The 22,846-nt window shown below is 50.6% G+C and overlaps 1 protein-coding gene, 1 non-coding gene and 1 pseudogene across 4 annotated transcripts in view; 1 reads left to right on the top strand and 2 right to left on the bottom strand.

Annotated features, from left to right (window-relative positions):
* Positions 1-22,846, top strand: part of LOC134907861 (scaffold attachment factor B2-like) — a 216,071-nt gene that overhangs the window by 168,428 nt on the left and 24,797 nt on the right. For all 3 annotated transcript variants that reach the window (XM_063914824.1, XM_063914823.1, XM_063914825.1), the window contains exon 16: positions 13,980-14,074. In XM_063914824.1, coding sequence (XP_063770894.1) covers positions 13,980-14,074 — 95 coding nt within the window. The remainder of the gene's footprint in view (positions 1-13,979; positions 14,075-22,846) is intronic.
* Positions 5,191-5,305, bottom strand: LOC134961388 (U5 spliceosomal RNA). Its single transcript, XR_010187900.1, has one exon. It is a non-coding gene; the product is annotated as a U5 spliceosomal RNA (small nuclear RNA).
* On the bottom strand, positions 7,099-7,184 carry LOC134932461 (U5 spliceosomal RNA; annotated as a pseudogene).

Raw genomic sequence — 22,846 nt, 5'->3', positions numbered from 1 at the left:
TCTGCCCAGACATAGAGGTAAGGGAAGTAGACTGCAGCAGGCAGCCCTTTCCCAGGAAAAGAAGCCCTCCACCGCGTCTGCCAAGTCCTCAGCATGACGCTGGGGCCGTGCAAGCGGACTCAAGGTGGGGGGGTAGTCTCAAGAGTCTCAGGGCGCAGTGGGATCACTCGCAAGTTGACCCCTAGATCGTACGAGTATTATCCCAGGGGTAAAGATTGGAGAGTCGAGACATCTTCTCCTCGCAGGTTCCTGAAGTCTGCTTTACCAACGGCTCCCTCCGACAGGGAGGCAGCATTGGAAACAATTCACAAGCTGTATATCCAGCAGGTGATAATCAAAGTACCCCTCCTACGACAAGGAAAAGGGTATTATTTTTCCACACTATATTGTGGTACTGAAGCCAGACGGCTTGGTGACACATAGTCTAAATCTAAAATGTTTTGAACACTTACATAAAAGGTTCAAATCGAGATAAAGTCACTCAGAGCAGTGATAGCGAACCGGAAAAAAGGGGACTATATGGTGTCCCTGGACATCAAGGATTACCTCCATGTCCAAATTTTGTCCTTCTCATCAAGGGTACCTCTGGTTCGTGGTACAGAACTGTCAATATCAGTTTCAGACGATGCCGTTTGAATTATCCACGGCACCCCGGGCCTTTTTACCAAGGTAATGGCCGAAAAGATGTTTCTTCAAAGAAAAAAGGCATCTAAATTATCCCTTACTTGCACGACCTAAAAAGGGCAAGTTCCAGAGAACAGTTGGAGGTCGGAAGAGCACTATCTAAAGTAGTTCTTCGACGGCACGACTGGATTCTAAATATTCCAAGAATCGCAGCTGTTTTCCGACGATACGTCTGCTGTTCCTAGGGATGATTCTGGACACGGTTCAGAAAAAGGTTTTTCTTCCCGAGGAAAAAGCCAAGGAGTTATCCGACCTGTCAGGAACCTCCTAAAACCAGGAAAGGTGTCTGTACATCAATGCACAAGAGTCCTGGGAAAAATAGTGGCTTTTTACGAAGCAATTCCATTCGGCAGATTCCATGCAAGAATTTTCCAAAGGGATCTGTTGGACAAATGGTCAGGGTCGCATCCTCAGATGCACCTGCGAATAACCCTGTCGCCAAGGACAAGGGTATATCTTCTGTGGTGGTTGCAAAAGGCTCATCTATTGGAGGGCCGCAGATTCGGCATACAGGATTTGATCCTGGTGACCACGGACGCCAGCCTGAGAGGTTGGGGAGCAGTCACACAAGGAAGAAACTTCCAGGGGGTATGGACGAACCTGGAAAAGTCTCTTCACATAAACATTCTGGTACTAAGAGCAATCTAAAATGCTCTAAGCCAGGCGGAACCACTCCTGCAAGGAAAACCGGTGTTGATTCAGTCGGACAACATCACGGCGGTCGCCCATGTAAACAGACAGGGCGGCACAAGAAGCAGGAGTGCAATGGCAGAAGCTGCCAAGATTCTTCGCTGGGCGGAGAATCACGTAATAGCACTGTCAGCAGTGTTCTTCCCGGGCGTGGACAACTGGGAAGCAGACTTCCTCAGCAGACACGATATTCACCCGGGAGAGGGGGGTCTTCATCCAGAAGTCTTCCACATGCTAATAAACTGTTGGGAAAGACCAATGGTAGACATGATGGCGTCTCGCCTCAACAAGAAACTGGACAAGTATTGCGCCAGGTCAAGAGATCCACAGGCAATAGCTGTGGACGCACTGGTAACACCTTGGGTGTACAAATCAGTATATGTGTTTCCTCCTCTGCCTCTCATACCAAAGGTATTGAAGATTATACGGTGAGGAGGAGTAAGAACAATACTAGTGGCTCCGGATTGGCCAAGAAGGACTTGGTACCCGGAACTTCAAGAGTTGGTCACGGACGACCCGTGCCCTCTACTTCTGAGAAGGGACCTGCTACAACAGGGTCCCTGTCTCTTTCAAGACTTACCGCGGCTGCGTTTGACGGCATGGCGGTTGAACGCCAGATCCTAAAAGGGAAAGGCATTCCAGAAGAAGTCATTCCTACCTTGATTAAGGCAAGGAAGGAAGTCACCGCGAAACATTATCACCGCATTTGGCGAAAATATGTCGCGTGGTGCGAGGATCGGAGTGTTCCGACGGAGGAATTTCAACTGGGTCGTTTCCTACATTTCCTACAATCAGGATTGTCTATGGGTCTCAAATTGAGATCTATTAAGGTTCAAATTTCGGCCCTGTCAATATTCTTCCAAAAAGAATTGGCCTCAGTTCCTGAGGTACAGACTTTTGTTAAAGGAGTACTGCATATACAGCCTCCTGTGGTGCCTCCGGTGGCACCGTGGGATCTAAATGTAGTTTTAGATTTCCTCAAATCCCATTGGTTTGAACCATTGAAAAAGGTGGATTTTAAATATCTCACATGGAAAGTGACTATGTTACTGGCCCTGGCTTCCGCCAGGAGAGTATCTGAATTGGCGGCTTTATCTTATAAAAGCCCTTATCTAATCTTCCATTCGGATAGGGCAGAACTGAGGACTCGTCCGCATTTTCTCCCTAAGGTGGTATCAGCGTTTCACCTGAACCAACCTATTGTGGTGCCTGCGGCCACTGGCGACTTGGAGGACTCCAAGTTGTTGGACGTTGTCAGAGCCTTAAAAATATACATTTCAAGGACGGCTGAAGTCAGAAAATCTGACTCGCTGTTGATACTATATGCACCCAACAAGTTGGGTGCCCCTGCTTCTAAGCAGACGATTGCTCGTTGGATTTGTAACACAATTCAACTTGCTCATTCTGTGGCAGGCCTGCCACAGCCTAAATCTGTTAAGGCCCATTCCACAAGGAAGGTGGGCTCATCTTGGGCGGCTGCCCGAGGGGTCTCGGCATTACAATTCTGCCGAGCAGCTACGTGGTCGGGGGTAAACACGTTTGTACAATTCTACAAATTTGATACCCTGGCAAAAGAGGACTTGGAATTCTCTCATTCGGTGCTGCAGAGTCATCCGCACTCTCCCGCCCGTTTGGGAGCTTTGGTATAATCCCCATGGTCCTTTCAGGAACCCCAGCATCCACTTAGGACGATAGAGAAAATAAGAATTTACTTACCGATAATTCTATTTCTCGGAGTCCGTAGTGGATGCTGGGCGCCCATCCCAAGTGCGGATTATCTGCAATACTGTACATAGTTATTGTTAACAAATTCGGGTTATATTGTTAAGGAGCCATCTTTAAGAGGCTCTTTCTGTTATCATACTGTTAACTGGGTTTAGATCACAAGTTGTACGGTGTGATTGGTGTGGCTGGTATGAGTCTTACCCGGGATTCAAATTGCCTCCCTTATTGTGTACGCTCGTCCGGGCACAGTACCTAACTGGAGTCTGGAGAAGGGTCATAGGGGGAGGAGCCAGTGCACACCACCTGATCTGGTAAAAGCTTTACTTTTTTGTGCCCTGTCTCCTGCGGAGCCGCTATTCCCCATGGTCCTTTCAGGAACCCCAGCATCCACTACGGACTCCGAGAAATAGAATTATCGGTAAGTAAATTCTTATTTTTCTTTATCATCCACTAGGGGTCACTGGAGTACTCTTGGGACGTACCAAAGCTTCCCTCGTGGGCGGGAGAGCTGTTTGATACTTGTAACAGTAGGCAGCCCAAAGCTAGATGCTGATGGCGCCACCATTTATAACGTGTAAACGTGCACAAACATGGTGCACATGAAGGCTATATAGCCGCGTTTTAGACACTCCACGACCCACTGGGTCTGACATTCCCACAGACCTGTGGGATGAGCTATTACTGACGCAGGCGATTGTAACTTAGCCTTAAAGTAAACCTGACTTGTAGTCATTATTATTACCCAACTGGATAATGTCTGCTAAGAAACTGGCTAACCCCAGTTGGCAGTATCATAGAGAACAAACAACGTATTCATATCACGTACTGTTGACGTTCGGGACATATATAAACGCGTAATGCGTGTACCACATTCAGAATTCTAGAATGTGCTGTCCACACAGGAAACCCCTATTGGTATATTGATGTGAAGAATACGAAAGCGTGATTCGTCCGAAGATCTGCTTTGTCATGAGAAAACTCAAATACGGTGGCTTGGAATACAAGGCACCCAAATATGAAAACAAAACCCTTGCCGAAGCCAAGGCTATAAGAAAATTGTTTTCCAAAGTGAGAAACTTAATTCCCATTTGTTGAAAGGGTTCAAAATATGAAAACTGTAAGAAATCTGAACCCAACTTCAAGTCGCCTGGCGCTGTAGGTGGGATAAATAGAGTGTGAACTTTGATGACACCTTGTAGAAAGATGTGTACAGACGCCAATAGAGGCAAACGTCTTTGACAATAAGTTTATCACACAGATACCTGCACTCTTCGTGCAGATCAACGCAGTTTTCCATCCCACCCCGTTTAACAGAATACGGGTTACTTGAAGGATGATGTTGGAAACTTCCGAGGTTTACCACCTATGTAAGCACACGAAATTTTGTAAAAATGAGCTGCCTTAAACGGCTTACTATTTCGTAACATGGTTAGTATAACCGATACTGTAATGCTCAATTTCTTAAGAGGGCGTTTGCACCCTCACCCCGTCAACCGCAGCTGCGGTACATAGATAATAGGTACATAGGTAACTATGGGTAAACTAACGTTCCCTGATGTAACAGGTTGGACGTATTATGAGCGGGCCAAGATCGTGTGCAAGTATTCCTTGAAAATTCGAGAAGCAAACTTCTCCGAAACCCATGAGCTACCACCAGTATGACTGTGACAAACTGTCTTATGAGCCGTTTTGACAACGGAGAGAGCAGCGGAAACTGGTGGAGCCAGATACACGATGCTGAATGACCACATGAATGTGAGCGACTCCACCGCCACTGCCCTTGTGATCTGTTTTGTACACATACTGAGCTTTTGTAATTGTGGCGAGATGCCATCATGTATACTTGAGGGTAACCCCCTTCTGTGGACTCACATATGAAACACCTCTGGATTTAATGTCCAGTTTTCAGGATCCAAATCCTGACGGGTGAGATCCTCTGTCTAACAGATGTCCACTCACGTAATGTGACATTTTCACATAATGGTGTTCTAAGCCATTGAGGATTTGAGTCACATGCCGCATTACCATGCGGCTTCTTGGTTCTCACTGGTTGTTGTGTATGCAACTGCCGTTGCCTTGTTTGACTTCTTAAGGCCAGCGTGAGACAGGCATCAAACATTTACCTGAAACTCATGGTTGTTCCTCTCCACAGAAATCTTTAGTAAAAGGCAAAAGATTTATTCGTTCTGAAGAGAAACCAGAGTATATACCTGGTCAGACTGAAAGCGAATCATGTATTGCATTGTAAAATGCACAGAGTTCTAGGACCTTTATCGACAGCAATCTGTCGTGTTTTAGAACCTTTGTTGCTGATTTTAACTACAAATCCTGACCCTCTGCGACTGTCGTCCAGAGTATATGCACCCTTTTCCCTCTGTGGGAAACGCGAGTGAAGGGTGGCGAACTAAATTGAAAACACATCTTTTTATTCTTAATAGGTGAATACACCAATGTACCGCTAGTGTGCGTGTTTTGCACTAATTACTAGACGTACATTTGTTATTGCTGGTGTAGTAGGTAAAAGTCTTTGATTTATAATCTTACCTAGGAATTGACATCGTTTAGACGGAATTAGATGCGATTGTTTTCGAACTTGATCTGCTACCGCAGTATACCTTAGTAGCGCAAGTTAGAGGAACTTTGTTGAGACAGAGTTCTTATGAGCAGATCATCTAAGGTAGAGAAACTCTGTTGAGACAGAGTTCTTATGTGAGATGAGCTATCATCCCCAACATAACTTTGGTAAATACCCGAGGCGATAAGCAACGGTAGACCCGAAATGGATAATGGTTGTGGCGATTTGCAAACGCTAGAACCCGTGAAGATCAAACCGGAATGGGTAAATACGCATTGTGAAGATCAAGTGCCATTATGCCACTTTGTGCTCCAATAAACAAATACTAACCGCAGAAAATTCATTTTCCCACTGCAGTAAGTGACCTGCTGATTGAGATTGCGACAGAGCCGTCTGGTTTTGCTCAAACAGAGGGAATATGTAACCCTGACTCTGTTGGTATACTACTGCTTGGATTATAAAGACAGCTGAAACCCAGCAGAGACTAAATGGCAACCTGCCAAACCGGTCGACAGAGCCAGTATTGTCCTTTAATCTGTAAATAGCTGAGACATCCATGAATTGAAGTCTGGAAACCCCTCAAAGTAACATGTAAAGACGCGCTTCCACAATTGGAAAAGAGGTCATCAAACCACTGGCTTGCTGACTGTAGCGTCCTGACGTTACAAGGCGTGACTGTTTTGTACACCCGCCTTTGAAAAACGGAAGTCTAAAGGGATTAAACGCCGGTACCAGTATTCCGTTTTGATACTGGATGCGGTAATGGCTGAATATCAAATTTAGGACCAACCAAGCTCTGTCCTAGTCGTGCTGAACTAGCTACGATGAAAAACAGGCGTTAGTAGAGGCTTTACAGATATACTCTGCAGCTTCTTTTAACAGTGATCTCATAGTTTCCATACCTAGAGACTAATGACCCAAATGTATCCTGGGTCTTTAAAATGTTTAACACAGACGCATTTGCCAATGGCGGATCGCGTTATTTTGAAACGATTAAATAGTGGTCAAAGTCCACTAATATTTTCTAAAAAACAAATGGAGGCCTTGACTCACTGGTTTTTAGCAATGTATGTTGCCCAAAACCCCCGCACTATATAAGTGCTGGTGTAATGCACCCTTCTCACTCGAAGTTTCTGCATTAACCCTGGTACCCAAAGGAACTTGGCCCTTTGAAAAGACTATCTTTAGTTATAGCAGGCGGAGTACTTCCGAGACTCCGATGTTACCGCTGTTTTAATTTGAATTGCCAATGCTTAACATAGGACCGTTAAAAATTATTTTTAGTCTGCGCTAGAGCCTTACTAGCTATGCAGACTGACACCACAATAGGCAACAGACAGACACTTGCACTACTTGTTGAAGTTCTTTTGTGTCATATATATATTTTTGTTGCTGAAAAGCATATTAAGGCCAGCCGTAGCCAGGCTATGAAACACATGGTTATTTCTCTCTACGGACATCTTTAGCAACAGGCGAAAGATTTATTAGATCTGAAGAGAAACCAGAGTATTCTTTATGTGAAAAGCAGTTCACATGTGCAATCCGAACTACATTCCCACTAACACCCCCTTTGCCTCTGGTGGCTTAGAGATGTAGGGCAGGAATGTTCTAGAATTATAAACTGGAAGAAACTGTAATGATTAAAAATGGCCCCCATGCCATGCATACACTGAAAAGCACAGGACCTGCTGCAGTGTTAATATATATAGACATAATAGCCTATTATACAGGTAATATAGGCTTAATAGCCTATTAAAGTGTGATAATCACATTCCAGTTAATAGAACACTTATGACATCAAATGGCAGCCTACAGAAACAGGAAGCATGCCATCCATACAATTAGAAACATATTTTAGGACATGCTCTGTGAAAACTATGTCTTATTAACCCATGCAGCCTTGGTGCTGTTGCTATGGGTATTTACTCCCCCTTACCCCCGGTAGTCTCCCCTATGTTACCTGCAGCGGGAACGGGTGCAGGGAGAGCAGGGGAGCGCTGTGTATAGCGCCGGGGAGCCGTCCGGAAGAGCGGGCGGCGCCATGTATCATCAGCGTGCGGTGTCAGCGCTGGAAGAGCGGCCGGCGTCTGTGAGTGACGTGCGGCCGCTCTGTGCATGTTAGAAAGCGGGTACTTACTGTGGCTCGGGCGGCGCCTGTCCTACCTCGGTGCCGGGTAATCAGCGCTGGGAGAGCGGCCGGCGTCTCTGAGTGACGTGCGGCCGCTCTGAGCTTCCAGCGTAGTTAAGCGGGGCATATCAGCGGCGGCAAACCCCCACACAGCAGGGCGGCAGCGTGAGCTGACCGCCCTGACACCCCACCATTAGGACATGTGCCGCACCTCCTGTACGCTCCGTCCAGCTTGTGACGGGGCTTTCATCCTGGCTGTGACGGGGCTTTCTGTAAGCTCCGTCCAGTGTCAGACTGACTTCCATAGCGGCTGGGCATAGTGCGTATGAGCTCCCCCTGCTGTGCAGCCGGACGGAGCTCCGTATGCGCAGGAGGCATTAACCCCTACATAGCGGGGCGGCAGCCTGCGCTGACCGCCCCGTTTCCCCCAGCCTACCTTTCTGATCATGGCTGACGACTGCCTGTAGTCTTGGCTGTGGCGGGGCTTTTTATGTGTAAGCTCCGTCCAGCTCCAGTCAGCTTCCAGTAATCTATGGCTGCGACGGCTTCTTTGTGCAAGCCCGTCCAGCTTTTCCTGGCTGCTCTTTGTAGAAGCAGTGGGCTGTCTGTGGCTGTGAGGGTGCTCTTCGTGAGGACCGACACGCCATGCTGTCTGTGGCTGTGAGGGTGCTCTTTGTGAGGACCGACACGCCATGCGCTGCCCGTGCAGCGGCACTATCCCGGACCCATGTTTTTCCAGAAACTGGGAAGGGATGTGCTAAGTGTAAAAATAAAAATTAAAAATAAAAATTAAAAATAAAAATCCAAGTGTGGCTATACCACAAGCCGATGTTCGTGCTGTGAGCACCGAAAAAACACTGAGACAGTACACTGAGGTACTCGGGGATATGGAGGGGTGGGAGGGTCCTAAATTTGAATATTCAGTGCCTTTGTTCGGCTCCGCCCGTCCATATCCCAAGAGTACTCCAGTGACCCCTAGTGGATGATAAAGAAATGGGCGGTATACCCTTTCCCGCCAGAAGTTAGGGCGCGTTGGGAAACACCCCTTAGGGTGGATAAGGCGCTCACACGCTTATCAGAACAAGTGGCGGTACCGTCTATAGATAGGGCCGTCCTCAAGGAGCCAGCTGACAAGAGGCTGGAAAATATCATATAAAAGTATATACACACATACTGGTGTTATACTGCGACCAGCGATCGCCTCAGCCTGGATGTGCAGAGCTGGGGTGGCTTGGTCGGATTCCCTGACTAAAAATATTGATACCCTTGACAGGGACAGTATTTTATTGACTATAGAGCATTTAAAGGATGCATTTCTATATATGCGAGATGCACAGAGGGATATTTGCACTCTGGCATCAAGAGTAAGTGCGATGTCCATATCTGCCAGAAGATGTTTATGGACACGACAGTGGTCAGGTGATGCAGATTCCAAACGGCACAAAGGTGTATGGCCGTATAAAGGAAGAGGAGTTATTTGGGGTCGGTCCATCGGACCTGGTGGCCACGGCAACTGCTGGAAAATCCACCGTTTTTACCCTAAGTCACATCTCTGCAGAAAAAGACACCGTCTTTTCAGCTTCAGTCCTTTCGTCCCTATAAGAGTCATATCTGCCCAGGGATAGAGGAAAGGGAAGAAGACTGCAGCAGGCAGCCCATTCCCAGGAACAGAAGCGTTCCACCGCTTCTGACAAGCTCTCAGCATGACGCTGAGACCGTACAGGACCCCTGGATCCTACAAGTAGTATCCCAGGGGTACAGATTGGAATGTCGAGACGTTTCCCCTGCGCAGGCTCCTGAAGTCTGCTTTACCAAGGTCTCCCTCCGACAAGGAGGCAGTATGGGAAACAATTCACGAGCTGTATTCCCAGCAGGTGATAATTAAATTACCCCTCCTACAACAAGAAAAGGGGTATTATTCCACACTATATTGTGGTACTGAAGCCAGAAGGCTAGGTGAGACCTATTCTAAATCTAAAAAAATTTGAACACTTACAAAGGTTCAAATCAAGATGGAGTCACTCAGAGCAGTGATAACGAACCGGGAAGAAGGGGACTATATGGTGTCCCGAGACATCAGGGATGCTTACCTCCATGTCCCAAATTTGCCCTTATCACTAAGGGTACCTCAGGTTCGTGGTACAGAACTGTCATTTTCAGTTTCAGACGCTGCCGTTTGGATTGTCCACGGCACCCCGGGTCTTTACCAAGGTAATGGCCGAAATGATGGTTCTTCTTCGAAGAAAAGGCGTCTTAATTATCCCTTACTTGGACGATCTCCTGATAAGGGCAAAGTCCAGGGAACAGTTGGAGGTCGGAGTAGCACTATCTCGGATACTGTTACAACAGCAGGGGTGGATTCTAAATATTCCAAAATCGCAGCTGATCCCGACAACAAGTCTCCTGTGCTTAGGGATGATTCTGGACACAGTCCAGAAAAAGGTGTTTCTCCCGGAAGAGAAAGCCAGGGAGTTATCCGAGCTAGTCAGGAACCTCCTAAAATCAGTGCATCATTGCACAAGGGCCATGGTAAAAAAATGGTGACTTCCTTCGAAGCAATTCCAGTCGGCAGATTTCATGCAAGAACTTTTCAGTGGGATCTGCTGGACAAATGGTCCGGATCGCATCTTCAGATGCATCAGCGGATAACCCTATATCCAAGGACAAGGGTGTCTCTCCTGTGGTGGTTACAGAGTGCTCATCTTCTAGAGGGCCGCAGATTCGGCATTCAGTTTTGGATGTTGGTGACCACGGAGGCCAGCCCGAGAGGCTGGGGAGCAGTCACACAAGGAAAAAATTTCCAGGGAGTGTGATCAAGTCTGGAGACTTTTCTCCACATAAATATAGCTAAGGGTAAATTTATAATGCTCTAAGCTTAGCAAGACCTCTGCTTCAAGGTCAGCCGGTATTGATCCAGTGGGATAAAACATCACGGCAGTCGCCCACGTAAATAGACAGGGCGGCACAAGAAGCAGGAGGGCAGTGGCAAAAACTGCAAGGACTTTTCGCTGGGCGGAAAATCATGTGATAGCACTGTCAGCAGTGTTTCATTCCGGGAATGGAAACTGGGAAGCAGACTTCCTCAGTAGGCACGACCTCCACCCGGCAGAGTGGGAACTTCATGGGGAAGTTTTCCACATGATTGTAAACCGTTGGGAATTACCAAAGGTGGACATGATGGCGTCCCGTCTGAACAAAAAACGGGACAGGTATTGCGCCAGGTTAAGAGACCCTCAGGCAATAGCTGTGGACGTTCTGGTAACACCGTTGGTGTACCAGTCGGTGTATGTGTTCCATCCTCTGCTTTTCATACCTAAGGTACTGAGAATTATAAGACGTAGAGGAGTAAGAACTATACTCATGGCCCCGGATTGGCCAAGAAGGACTTGGTACCCGGAACTTCAAGAGATGCTCACAGAGGACTTATGGCCTCTGCCGCTAAGAAGGGACTTGTTTCAGCAAGTACCATGTCTGTTCCAAGACTTACCGCAGCTGCGTTTGACGGCATGGCGGTGGAACGCCGGATCCTAAGGGAAAAGGCATTCAGGAAGAGGTCATTCCTACCCTGGTCAAAGCCAGAAAGGAGGTGACCGCACAACATTATCACCACATGTGGCGAAAATATGTTGCGTGGTGTGAGGCCAGGAAGGCCCCACGAAGAAATTTCAACTCGGTCGATTCCTGCATTTCCTGCAAACAGGAGTGTCTATGGGCCTCAAATTGGGGTCCATTAAGGTTCAAATTTCGGCCCTGTCGATTTTTCTTCCAGAAAGAATTGGCTTCAGTTCCTGAAGTCCAGAAGTTTGTCAAGGGAGTATTGCATATACAACCCCCTTTTGTGCCTCCAGTGGCACTGTGGGATCTCAACGTAGTTCTGGGATTCCTCAAAACACATTGGTTTAAAACCAGTCAAATCTGTGGATTTGAAGCATCTCACATGAAAAGTGAACATGCTCTTGGACCTGGCCTGGACCAGGCGAGTGTCAAATTGGTGGTTTTTTTCTCAAAAAAGCCCATATCTGTTTGTCCATTCGGACAGGGCAGAGCTGCGGACTCGTCCCCAGTTCTCTCCCTAAGGTGGTGTCAGTGTTTCACCTGAACCAGCTTATTGTGGTGTCTTGCGCCTACTAGGGACTTGGAGGACTCCAAGTTGCTAGATGTGGTCAGGGCCCTGAAAATATAGGTTCCAGGACGGCTGGAGTCAGGAAAACTGACTTGCTGTTATCCTGTATGCACCCAACAAACTGGGTGCTCTTGCTTCTAAGCAGACTTTTGCTAGTTGGATGTGTAATACAATTCAGCTTGCACATTCTGTGGCAGGCCTGCCACAGCCAAAATATGTAAATGCCCATTCCACAAGGAAGGTGGGCTCATCTTGGGCGGCTGCCCGAGGGGTCTCGGCTTTACAACTTTGCCGAGCGGCTATTTAGTCAGGGGCAAACACGTTTGTAAAATCCTACAAATTTGATAACCTGGCTAAGGAGGACCTGGAGTTCTCTCATTCGGTGCTGCAGAGTCATCCGCACTCTCCCGCCCGTTTGGGAGCTTTGGTATAATCCCCATGGTCCTTTCAGGAACCCCAGCATCCACTAGGACGATAGAGAAAATAAGAATTTACTTACCGATAATTCTATTTCTCGGAGTCCGTAGTGGATGCTGGGTGCCCATCCCAAGTGCGGATTATCTGCAATACTTGTACATAGTTACAAAAATCTGGTTATTATTGTTGTGAGCCATCTTTCAGAGGCTCCGCTGTTATCATACTGTTAACTGGGTTCAGATCACAGGTTGTACAGTGTGATTGGTGTGGCTGGTATGAGTCTTACCCGGGATTCATAAATCCTTCCTTATTGTGTACGCTCGTCCGGGCACAGTATCCTAACTGAGGCTTGGAGGAGGGTCATAGGGGGAGGAGCCAGTGCACACCACCTGATCCTAAAGCTTTACTTTTTGTGCCCTGTCTCCTGCGGAGCCGCTATTCCCCATGGTCCTTTCAGGAACCCCAGCATCCACTACGGACTCCGAGAAATAGAATTATCGGTAAGTAAATTCTTATCTGATTTTCCATTCGGACAGGGCGGAATTGAGGACTCGTCCTCAGTTTCTCCCCAAGGTGGTTTCAGCGTCTCACCTGAACCAACCTATTGGTGGTGCCTGCGGCTACTAGGGACTTGGAGGCCTCCAAGTTGCTAGACGTTGTCAGTGCCCTGAAAATATATGTTTCCAGGACGGCTGGAGTCAGGAAATCTGACTCGCTGTTTATCCTGTGTGCACCTAACAAGCTGGGTGCTCCTACTTCTAAGCAGACTATTGCTCGTTGGATTTGTAGTACAATTCAGCTTGCACATTCTGTGGCAGGCCTGCCACAGCCAAAAATCTGTAAATGCCCACTCCACAAGGAAGGTGGGCTCATCTTGGGCGGCTGCCCGAGGGGTCTCGGCTTTACAACTTTGCCGAGCAGCTACTTGGTCAGGAGCAAATACGTTTGTAAAATTCTACAAAATTGATATCCTGGCTGAGGAGGACCTGGAGTTCTCTCATTTGGTGCTGCAGAGTCATCCGCACTCTCCCGCCCGTTTGGGAGCTTTGGTATAATCCCCATGGTCCTTACGGAGTCCCCAGCATCCACTTAGGACGTTAGAGAAAATAAGAATTTACTTACCGATAATTCTATTTCTCATAGTCCGTAGTGGATGCTGGGCGCCCATCCCAAGTGCGGATTGTCTGCAATACTTGTACATAGTTATTGTTACAAAAATCGGGTTATTGTTGTGAGCCATCTTTCAGAGGCTCCTCTGTTATCATGCTGTTAACTGGGTTCAGATCACAGGTTATACGGTGTGATTGGTGTGGCTGGTATGAGTCTTACCCGGGATTCAAAATCCTTCCTTATTGTGTACGCTCGTCCGGGCACAGTATCCTAACTGAGGCTTGGAGGAGGGTCATAGGGGGAGGAGCCAGTGCACACCAGATAGTCCTAAAGCTTTCTTTAGATGTGCCCAGTCTCCTGCGGAGCCGCTATTCCCCATGGTCCTTACGGAGTCCCCAGCATCCACTGCGGACTATGAGAAATAGAATTATCGGTAAGTAAATTCTTATTTTTAGATTTTGTTACAAATTATGCAGGGATTGAGAGTTGGTATCCTTTTAATTTTCCTTTTTTTTTTTTTTTTAAAGAACTATCCAGATCGTCATGGAAGAGAGCCTCGTGATGGGTGGGGAGATTATGATAGACGTGTCAGTGAAGGAAGAGGTATCCCATCACATGGAAGGTTTGTAAAAATATTTACCATTTCAACTTTAAATTCCGCTGTGATGTCTGCATTAAACAAGCTTGTTCCAACATTAATCCCATAGTTTCCTTTTAAGTTATTTGAAATAGAACCTAGTCATTTATTTTTTAGCCATTGGGAGCACAGTAAGAACACTGGCCATGCCCCCCAGCCTCAGGAAACCAGTACAACTATTTATTTTTCATCCACTAGGGGTCACTAGAGTACTCTTGGGATATGGATGGGGAGTTAGCAGGGATAGACACATTTAAATATTTAAATCCGTAACCCTCCATACTCCCAAGATGCCTCTGTTTTTTGTGCTTTCACCAGGGAAGGACTCCAGTTATCGCAAAAACGCGCTATGGCGCGTATTTTACCCGAGAATTGATGGTGGGGACTCAAAGAAAAAAACGCAGGGTCCCTCAGGACGCGCTCTGACCAGCAGCGCTGTCCTGCACTGTCAGTCAGTTCCGTCTCCAGGGCAGCAGAGGAGGAACTTGGAAGGGGAGGAGACCATCCACAGTGTGTTCTCTACCGCCCCGCCTCCCCTCACTGTCTGCTCTGCGCGCATATGACAGGGATTATCCTGCTGTCACAGCAGTCAGTGACAGCAGCGGCTTGTAGTGTAGTGGACGCTGGCTCCGCTCTGGCTGCCTGCAACGATCGGAAGTCTCAGCTCCGATTCCGCAGCAGAGACAGAGGGGGCAGAACTAGCCTCAATGAAGTGCCCGCGGCCGGCGGCATTATGCAAGACAGCCAGGTACTACTACAGTGAGTCAGCCTGACTCATTATAGTGCGCTGGCAGGTGTCCGCATCGCTGAGGGTGGAGGTGAGGCTGTCCTGCCGGAGAAATGTATCTTTCCCCCCTCACTTCTGGCCGTGGAGGAAATGAGAGAGAGGAGGAGGATCGGAGTACTATGCTGCAGCCTGTGTATCGCGGTAGCTGCAGGGAGGGGGAGGGGGGAGAGCACTAAGCCTGGCCCAGTCAGTCTGCTCTGCAGTGTCTGCCCCTAGTACATGCAGGTCATGCCGCGATTCGTGGGTAACTATGGGGCGGGGCTTAACGCAATGAACTGCCCGCCCCCATCAGAGACCTGTGCCTGAGCTGCTGTAGTTGGTAGTGTATCTCATGCTGCTCCCCCTCTCTCACACATTCAGTCTTGTTCCTCTATATCTAACTCTCACATGCACCTCTCCCTCCCTGACACTGTCTTGCTCCTCTCTCTCCCTGACAATCTCATGTGCCTCTCCCTGACACTCTCTCATGCGCCTCTGCCTGACGCACTGTCTTGCTCCTCTCTCTCCGACACTCTCTCTCATGTGCCTCTCCCTCTCTCCGACACTCATGTGCCTCTCCCTGACTGTCTCATGTGCCTCTCCCTGACACTCTCTCATGCGCCTCTGCCTGACAGTCTTGCTCCTCTCTCTCCGACACTCTCTCTCATGTGCCTCTCCCTCTCTCCGACACTCATGTGCCTCTCCCTGACTCTCTCATGTGCCTCTCCCTCTCTCCCCCTGACACTCTCATGCCTCTCTCCCCCTGACACTCTCATGCGCCTCTCCCATTGACACTCTCATGCCTCTCCCCCTGACACTCTCATGCCTCTCCCCCTGACACTCTCATGCCTCTCCCCCTGACACTCTCATGCCTCTCCCCCTGACACTCTCATGCCTCTCCCCCTGACACTCTCATGCCTCTCCCCCTGACACTCTCATGCCTCTCCCCCTGACACTCTCATGCCTCTCCCCCTGACACTCTCATGCCTCTCCCCCTGACACTCTCATGCCTCTCCCCCTGACACTCTCATGCCTCTCCCCCTGACACTCTCATGCCTCTCCCCCTGACACTCTCATGCCTCTCCCCCTGACACTCTCATGCCTCTCCCCCTGACACTCTCATGCCTCTCCCCCTGACACTCTCATGCCTCTCCCCCTGACACTCTCATGCCTCTCCCCCTGACACTCTCATGCCTCTCCCCCTGACACTCTCATGCCTCTCCCCCTGACACTCTCATGCCTCTCTCCCCCTGACACTCTCATGCCTCTCTCCCCCTGACACTCTCATGCCTCTCTCCCCCTGACACTCTCATGCCTCTCCCCCTGACACTCATGCCTCTCTCCCCCTGACACTCTCATGCGCCTCTCCCATTGACACTCATGCGCCTCTCCCCCTGACACACTCATGCGCCTCTCCCCCTGACACACTCATGCGCCTCTCCCCCTGACACACTCATGTGCCTCTCCCCCTGACACACTCATGTGCCTCTCCCCCTGACACACTCATGTGCCTCTCCCCCTGACACACTCATGTGCCTCTCCCCCTGACACACTCATGTGCCTCTCCCCCTGACACACTCATGTGCCTCTCCCCCTGACACACTCATGTGCCTCTCCCCCTGACACACTCATGTGCCTCTCCCTAACACACTCATGTGCCTCTCCCTAACACACTCATGTGCCTCTCCCTAACACTCATGTGCCTCTCCCTAACACACTCATGTGCCTCTCCCTAACACTCATGTGCCTCTCCCTAACACTCATGTGCCTCTCCCTAACACTCATGTGCCTCTCCCTAACACACTCATGTGCCTCTCCCTAACACACTCATGTGCCTCTCCCTAACACACTCATGTGCCTCTCCCTAACACACTCATGTGCCTCTCCCTAACACACTCATGTGCCTCTCCCTAACACACTCATGTGCCTCTCCCTAACACACTCATGTGCCTCTCCCTAACACACTCATGTGCCTCTCCCTAACACACTCATGTGCCTCTCCCTAACACACTCATGTGCCTCTCCCTAACACACTCATGTGCCTCTCCCTAACACACTCATGTGCCTCTCCCTAACACACTCATGTGCCTCTCCCTAACACACTCATGTGCCTCTCCCTAACACTCTCATGTGCCTCTCCCTGACTCCTCATGTGCCTCTCCCTGACTCCTCATGTGCCTCTCCCCGACACTGTCTTGCTCCTCTCCCTGACTCCTCATGTGCCTCTCCCCGACACTGTCTTGCTCCTCTCCCTGACTCCTCATGTGCCTCTCCCCGACACTGTCTTGCTCCTCTCCCTGACACTCTCTCTCGTGTGCCTCTCCCTGACACTCTCTCTCGTGTGCCTCTCCCTGACACACTCTCTCGTGTGCCTCTCTCTGACACTCTCGTGTGCCTCTCCCTGACACTCTCTCTCGTGTGCCTCTCCCTGACACTCTCTCTCGTGTGCCTCTCCCTGACACTCTCTCTCGTGTGCCTCTCCCTGACACTCTCTCTCGTGTGCCTCTCCCTGACACTCTCTCTCGTGTGCCTCTCCCTGACACTCTCTCTCGTGTGCCTCTCCCTGACACTCTCTCTCGTGTGCCTCTCCCTGACACTCTCTCTCGTGTGCCTCTCCCTGACACTCTCTCTCGTGTGCCTCTCCCTGACACTCTCTCTCGTGTGCCTCTCCCTGACACTCTCTCTCGTGTGCCTCTCCCTCCCCTCTTCCTGACACTCTCACGCGCCTCTCCCTCCCCTCTTCCTGACACTCTCACGCGCCTCTCCCTCCCCTCTTCCTGACACTCTCACGCGCCTCTCCCTCCCCTCTTCCTGACACTCTCACGCGCCTCTCCCTCCCCTCTTCCTGACACTCTCACGCGCCTCTCCCTCCCCTCTTCCTGACACTCTCACGCGCCTCTCCCTCCCCTCTTCCTGACACTCTCACGCGCCTCTCCCTTCCCTCTTCCTGACACGCTCACGCGCCTCTCCCTCCCCTCTTCCTGACACGCTCACGCGCCTCTCCCTCCCCTCTTCCTGACGCTCACGCGCCTCTCCCTCCCCTCTTCCTGACACGCTCACGCGCCTCTCCCTCCCCTCTTCCTGACACGCTCACGCGCCTCTCCCTCCCCTCTTCCTGACACGCTCACGCGCCTCTCCCTCCCCTCTTCCTGACACGCTCACGCGCCTCTCCCTCCCCTCTTCCTGACACGCTCACGCGCCTCTCCCTCCCCTCTTCCTGACACGCTCACGCGCCTCTCCCTCCCCTCTTCCTGACACGCTCACGCGCCTCTCCCTCCCCTCTTCCTGACACGCTCACGCGCCTCTCCCTCCCCTCTTCCTGACACGCTCACGCGCCTCTCCCTCCCCTCTTCCTGACACGCTCACGCGCCTCTCCCTCCCCTCTTCCTGACACGCTCACGCGCCTCTCCCTCCCCTCTTCCTGACACGCTCACGCGCCTCTCCCTCCCCTCTTCCTGACACGCTCACGCGCCTCTCCCTCCCCTCTTCCTGACACGCTCACGCGCCTCTCCCTCCCCTCTTCCTGACACGCTCACGCGCCTCTCCCTCCCCTCTTCCTGACACGCTCACGCGCCTCTCCCTCCCCTCTTCCTGACACGCTCACGCGCCTCTCCCTCCCCTCTTCCTGACACGCTCACGCGCCTCTCCCTCCCCTCTTCCTGACACGCTCACGCGCCTCTCCCTCCCCTCTTCCTGACACGCTCACGCGCCTCTCCCTCCCCTCTTCCTGACACGCTCACGCGCCTCTCCCTCCCCTCTTCCTGACACGCTCACGCGCCTCTCCCTCCCCTCTTCCTGACACGCTCACGCGCCTCTCCCTCCCCTCTTCCTGACACGCTCACGCGCCTCTCCCTCCCCTCTTCCTGACACGCTCACGCGCCTCTCCCTCCCCTCTTCCTCTCTCTCCCTCTCTATAACAGCCTCCAGTGATCACAAAATACGCGTTATAGCGCAATGAGCAGGTCCTGCAGGACGCACCGATGCCTGTGTGCACTGTCAGCCAATAAGAATTCACTGACCTGCTCCACTTGTCTGCTCTGATACACTGACAGCAGCCAACCGCATCAGAGCAGCCTGACCCCACTGCCTCACAGTAACCCACACAGCAGCAGCTAGCGTACCTCCTGGGCACCAGAATGTCTGTCTTCAGCCTTCACCCTCTCCCTGTGACCGGCCGAGCTGTCACGTGCGGAGCCTTCTCACGAGTCCTGAAAGGAGCTTCTGCCGAGCACCGGACATCGCCTCCTAGATAGCGGCCGTCACCCCTCCTACACACCCAGCGCTTCAGCATCCTCTCCTTGGCTGCAGCTCCGCTGACCAGGATGCCATCATTGGAGAGTGCCCACACACAGCCACGGCTACTTCCTCAGCCTTACTTCCTGCACTCGCCACCTGGTAAGATGTGTATAGTACTATAGGGGTGCTTCATATACGCCCACGGTCCCCGCTGCCAGCCACACACGTGTGTAGAGGTTGTGTCTCCGGTGCCCCAGCAGCCATCTACCCTTACCCTACCCCCAGTACTTCCTGCCTCTAACCCCCCTCCTTGCCCCCCCTGCACTGTCCCACCTATCCACTGCCCCCAGTATCTACCCATGCTGTCTCTAGCTCCAGCACTACCTGCACATAACCCCCTCCCTGCCCCAGTACTGCCCCAGCTACCCCCCTACCCACAGTATCTACCCATGCCCCCTCCCTACCAGTACTTCTGCCCCTAACCCTTGCTCTCCAGTACTGCCCCAGCTGCTATCTACCCAAGCTGCATCCCTACCCCCAGTACTGCCTGTCCCGAACCCCCTCCATGCCCCCACTACTGCCCTAGCTGCTATCTAGCCATGCCTCTTTCCTACCCCCAGTACTTCCTGCCCCTAACTCCCCCCTTGCCCTCCATTACTTGCACAGCTGCTATCTACAATTAACCCCTAACTACTCCCAGCACTGCCTGCCACTAACCACCCCAACACTGTTTCAACTACTGTCTGAACTTACCCTCTCCCTACCCCCAGCGCTGCCTGCCTTTACAGCCCCCCTCTACTCCCAGCTGTGCCCCAACTGCTACTTGCTTTTTTACCCCTCTATCCTAAATGCCACCTGGCCCTCGCACAGTCCCAACTGCAGCCTTCCCTCACCCCTCATAAAGTGTGATGGGACCCAGAAACGGTGGAGTAGGACCCCAATTTTTTATAGTGAGGGGTCCCTAGGACCCACAATTTTTTTTTGTTCAGCGCGATCACTGGACTCATTCTAGAAGTCTGTAGACTTAACTTTTTTCTAAGGATTTTTACTTTCTCTAACGTCCTAGTGGATGCTGGGGACTCCGTAAGGACCACGGGGAATAGACGGGCTCCGCAGGAGACAGGGCACTTTAAGAAAGAATTTGGATTCTGGTGTGTTCTGGCTCCTCCCTTTATGTCCCTCCTCCAGACCTCAGTTAGAATCTGTGCCCGGACGAGCTGGGTGCTACTTAGTGAGCTCTCCTGAGCTTGCTAAAAAGAAAGTATTTTGTTAGGTTTTTTATTTTCAGAGAGATCTGCTGGCAACAGGCTCTCTGCTACGTGGGACTGAGGGGAGAGAAGCAGCCCTACTCACTGAAGATAGGTGCTGCTTCTTAGGCTACTGGACACCACTAGCTCCAGAGAGATCGCACCCTTGGTCGTCCGATCCCGGAGCCGCGCCGCCGTCCCCCTCGCAGAGCCAGAAGCCAGTGACAGAAGCAAGAAGACTTCGAAATCGGCGGCAGAAGACTCCAGTCTTCATATGAGGTACCGCACAGCACTGCAGCTGTGCGCCATTGCTCCCACACTTAACCCACACACTCCGGTCACTGTAGGGTGCAGGGCGCAGGGGGGGGGGGCGCCCTGGGCAGCAATTAGAGACCTCTTTGGCAAAAGTTTGCATAATATACAGTTGGGCACTGTATATATGTATGAGCCCCCGCCAAAATTGTACATGAAAGCGGGACAGAAGCCTGCCGTCGAGGGGGCGGGGCTTCTTCCTCAGCACTCACCAGCGCCATGTTTTTTTCTCCACAGCACCGCTGAGAAGGAAGCTCCCCAGTCTCTCCCCTGCAGTTACACGGTAGAAGAGGGTAAAAAGAGAGGGGGGGCACATAATTAGGCGCAAAAATCAATATAAACAGCAGCTACTGGGTTAACATTAAGTTACTGTGTTATTCCTGGGTTAATAGCGCTGGGGTGTGTGCTGGCATACTCTCTCTGTCTCTCCAAAGGGCCTTATGGGGGAATTGTCTTCAGATGAGCATTCCCTGAGTGTGTGGTGTCGGTATGTGTGTGTCGATATGTCTGAGGTAAAAGGCTCCCCTAAGGAGGAGATGGAGCAAATATGTGTGAGGGTGTCTCTGTCGACAACGCCGACACCTGTTTGGATATGTGTAATTAAGTGCTAAGGTGAATTTATTGCACAAAAGATTATAAAACAGACAGGAAATCTACCCATGTCTGTCCCTATGTCGCAGAGACCTTTAGAGTCTCTCAATGCTCACTATCCAAAATAATAGACACTGATATCGACACGGAGATTGACTCCAGTGTCGACTACAATAATGCAAAGTTACAGCCAAAATGGCAGAAAAGTATTCAATATATGATTATTGTAATAAAAGATGATTTGCATATCACTGATGACTCCATCTGTCCCTGACACAAGGGTACACATGTTTAAGGGGAAGAAAGCTGAGGTAAATTTCCCTCCCCTCATGAGGAAAAAGAGCGGGAATCTCCAGACAAGAGACTGCAGTTTCCCACAAAGAATTCTCAGGCAGTATCCTTTCACCACTAGGGCCAGGATATGATGGGAATCTTCCCCTAGGGTGTCACGTTTGCCCAAAAGGTAGCCCTGACGTAACAGCTATTCTCAGGGATCCTGCAGATAGCGTGCACATTCTGGTACACTACTCAGACCGGCGATTGTGTCGGCATGGGTTTATAGCGCTGTGGCAGCGTGGACAGGTACCTTATCAGCAGAGATTGAGACCCTAGTATGTATATAGATATACATATGTATATATAGAGATATATTTCTCTAACGTCCTAGTGGATGCTGGGGACTCCGTAAGGACCATGGGGAATAGACGGGCTCTGCAGGAGACTGGGCACTCTAAGAAAGATTTAGTACTACTGGTGTGCACTGGCTCCTCCCTCTATGCCCCTCCTCCAGACCTCAGTTAGAATCTGTGCCCGGACAGAGCTGGGTGCATTTTAGTGAGCTCTCCTGAGCTTGCTAATAAAGTATTTTAGTTAGGTTTTTTTATTTTCAGAGTTTCTGCTGGCAACAGACTCTCTGCTACGTGGGACTGAGGAGAGAGAAGCAAACCTACTAACTGCGGCTAGGTTGCGCTTCTTAGGCTACTGGACACCATTAGCTCCAGAGGGATGAACACAGGAACCTAACCTTGGTCGTCCGTTCCCGGAGCTGCGCCGCCGTCCCCATCGCAGAGCCAGAAGACAGAAGCCGGCGGGTTGAAGCAAGAAGACGTCAAAATCGGCGGCAGAAGACTCCTGTCTTCATATGAGGTAGCACACAGCACTGCAGCTGTGCGCCATTGCGCCCACACTACCCACACACTCCGGTCACTGTAGTGTGCAGGGGGGGGGCGCGCCCTGGGCAGCAATTGAGTACCTCCTGGCAAAAGCAGCATATATACAGTAGGACACTGTTATATGCATGAGCCCCCGCCATTAATTTCACACAAAATCGCGGGACAGAAGCCTGCCGTTGAGGGGGCGGGGCCTTCTTCCTCAGCACTCACCAGCGCCATTTTCTCTCCACAGCTCCGCTGAGAGGAAGCTCCCCAGGCTCTCCCCTGCAGACTCACGGTAGAAAGGGTAAAAAGAGAGGGGGGGCACATAAATTTAGCGCATTAATCATATATACAGCAGCTACTGGGTAAACACTAAGTTACTGTGTGATTCCTGGGTCATATAGCGCTGGGGTGTGTGCTGGCATACTCTCTCTCTGTCTCTCCAAAAGGC

This window comes from Pseudophryne corroboree, chromosome 1 (genome assembly GCF_028390025.1).
Source record: "Pseudophryne corroboree isolate aPseCor3 chromosome 1, aPseCor3.hap2, whole genome shotgun sequence".
Lineage (NCBI taxonomy): Eukaryota > Metazoa > Chordata > Amphibia > Anura > Myobatrachidae > Pseudophryne > Pseudophryne corroboree.
The sequence above is the reverse complement of the archived record's forward strand: the minus strand, read 5'-3'. Positions and strand labels throughout refer to the sequence as shown.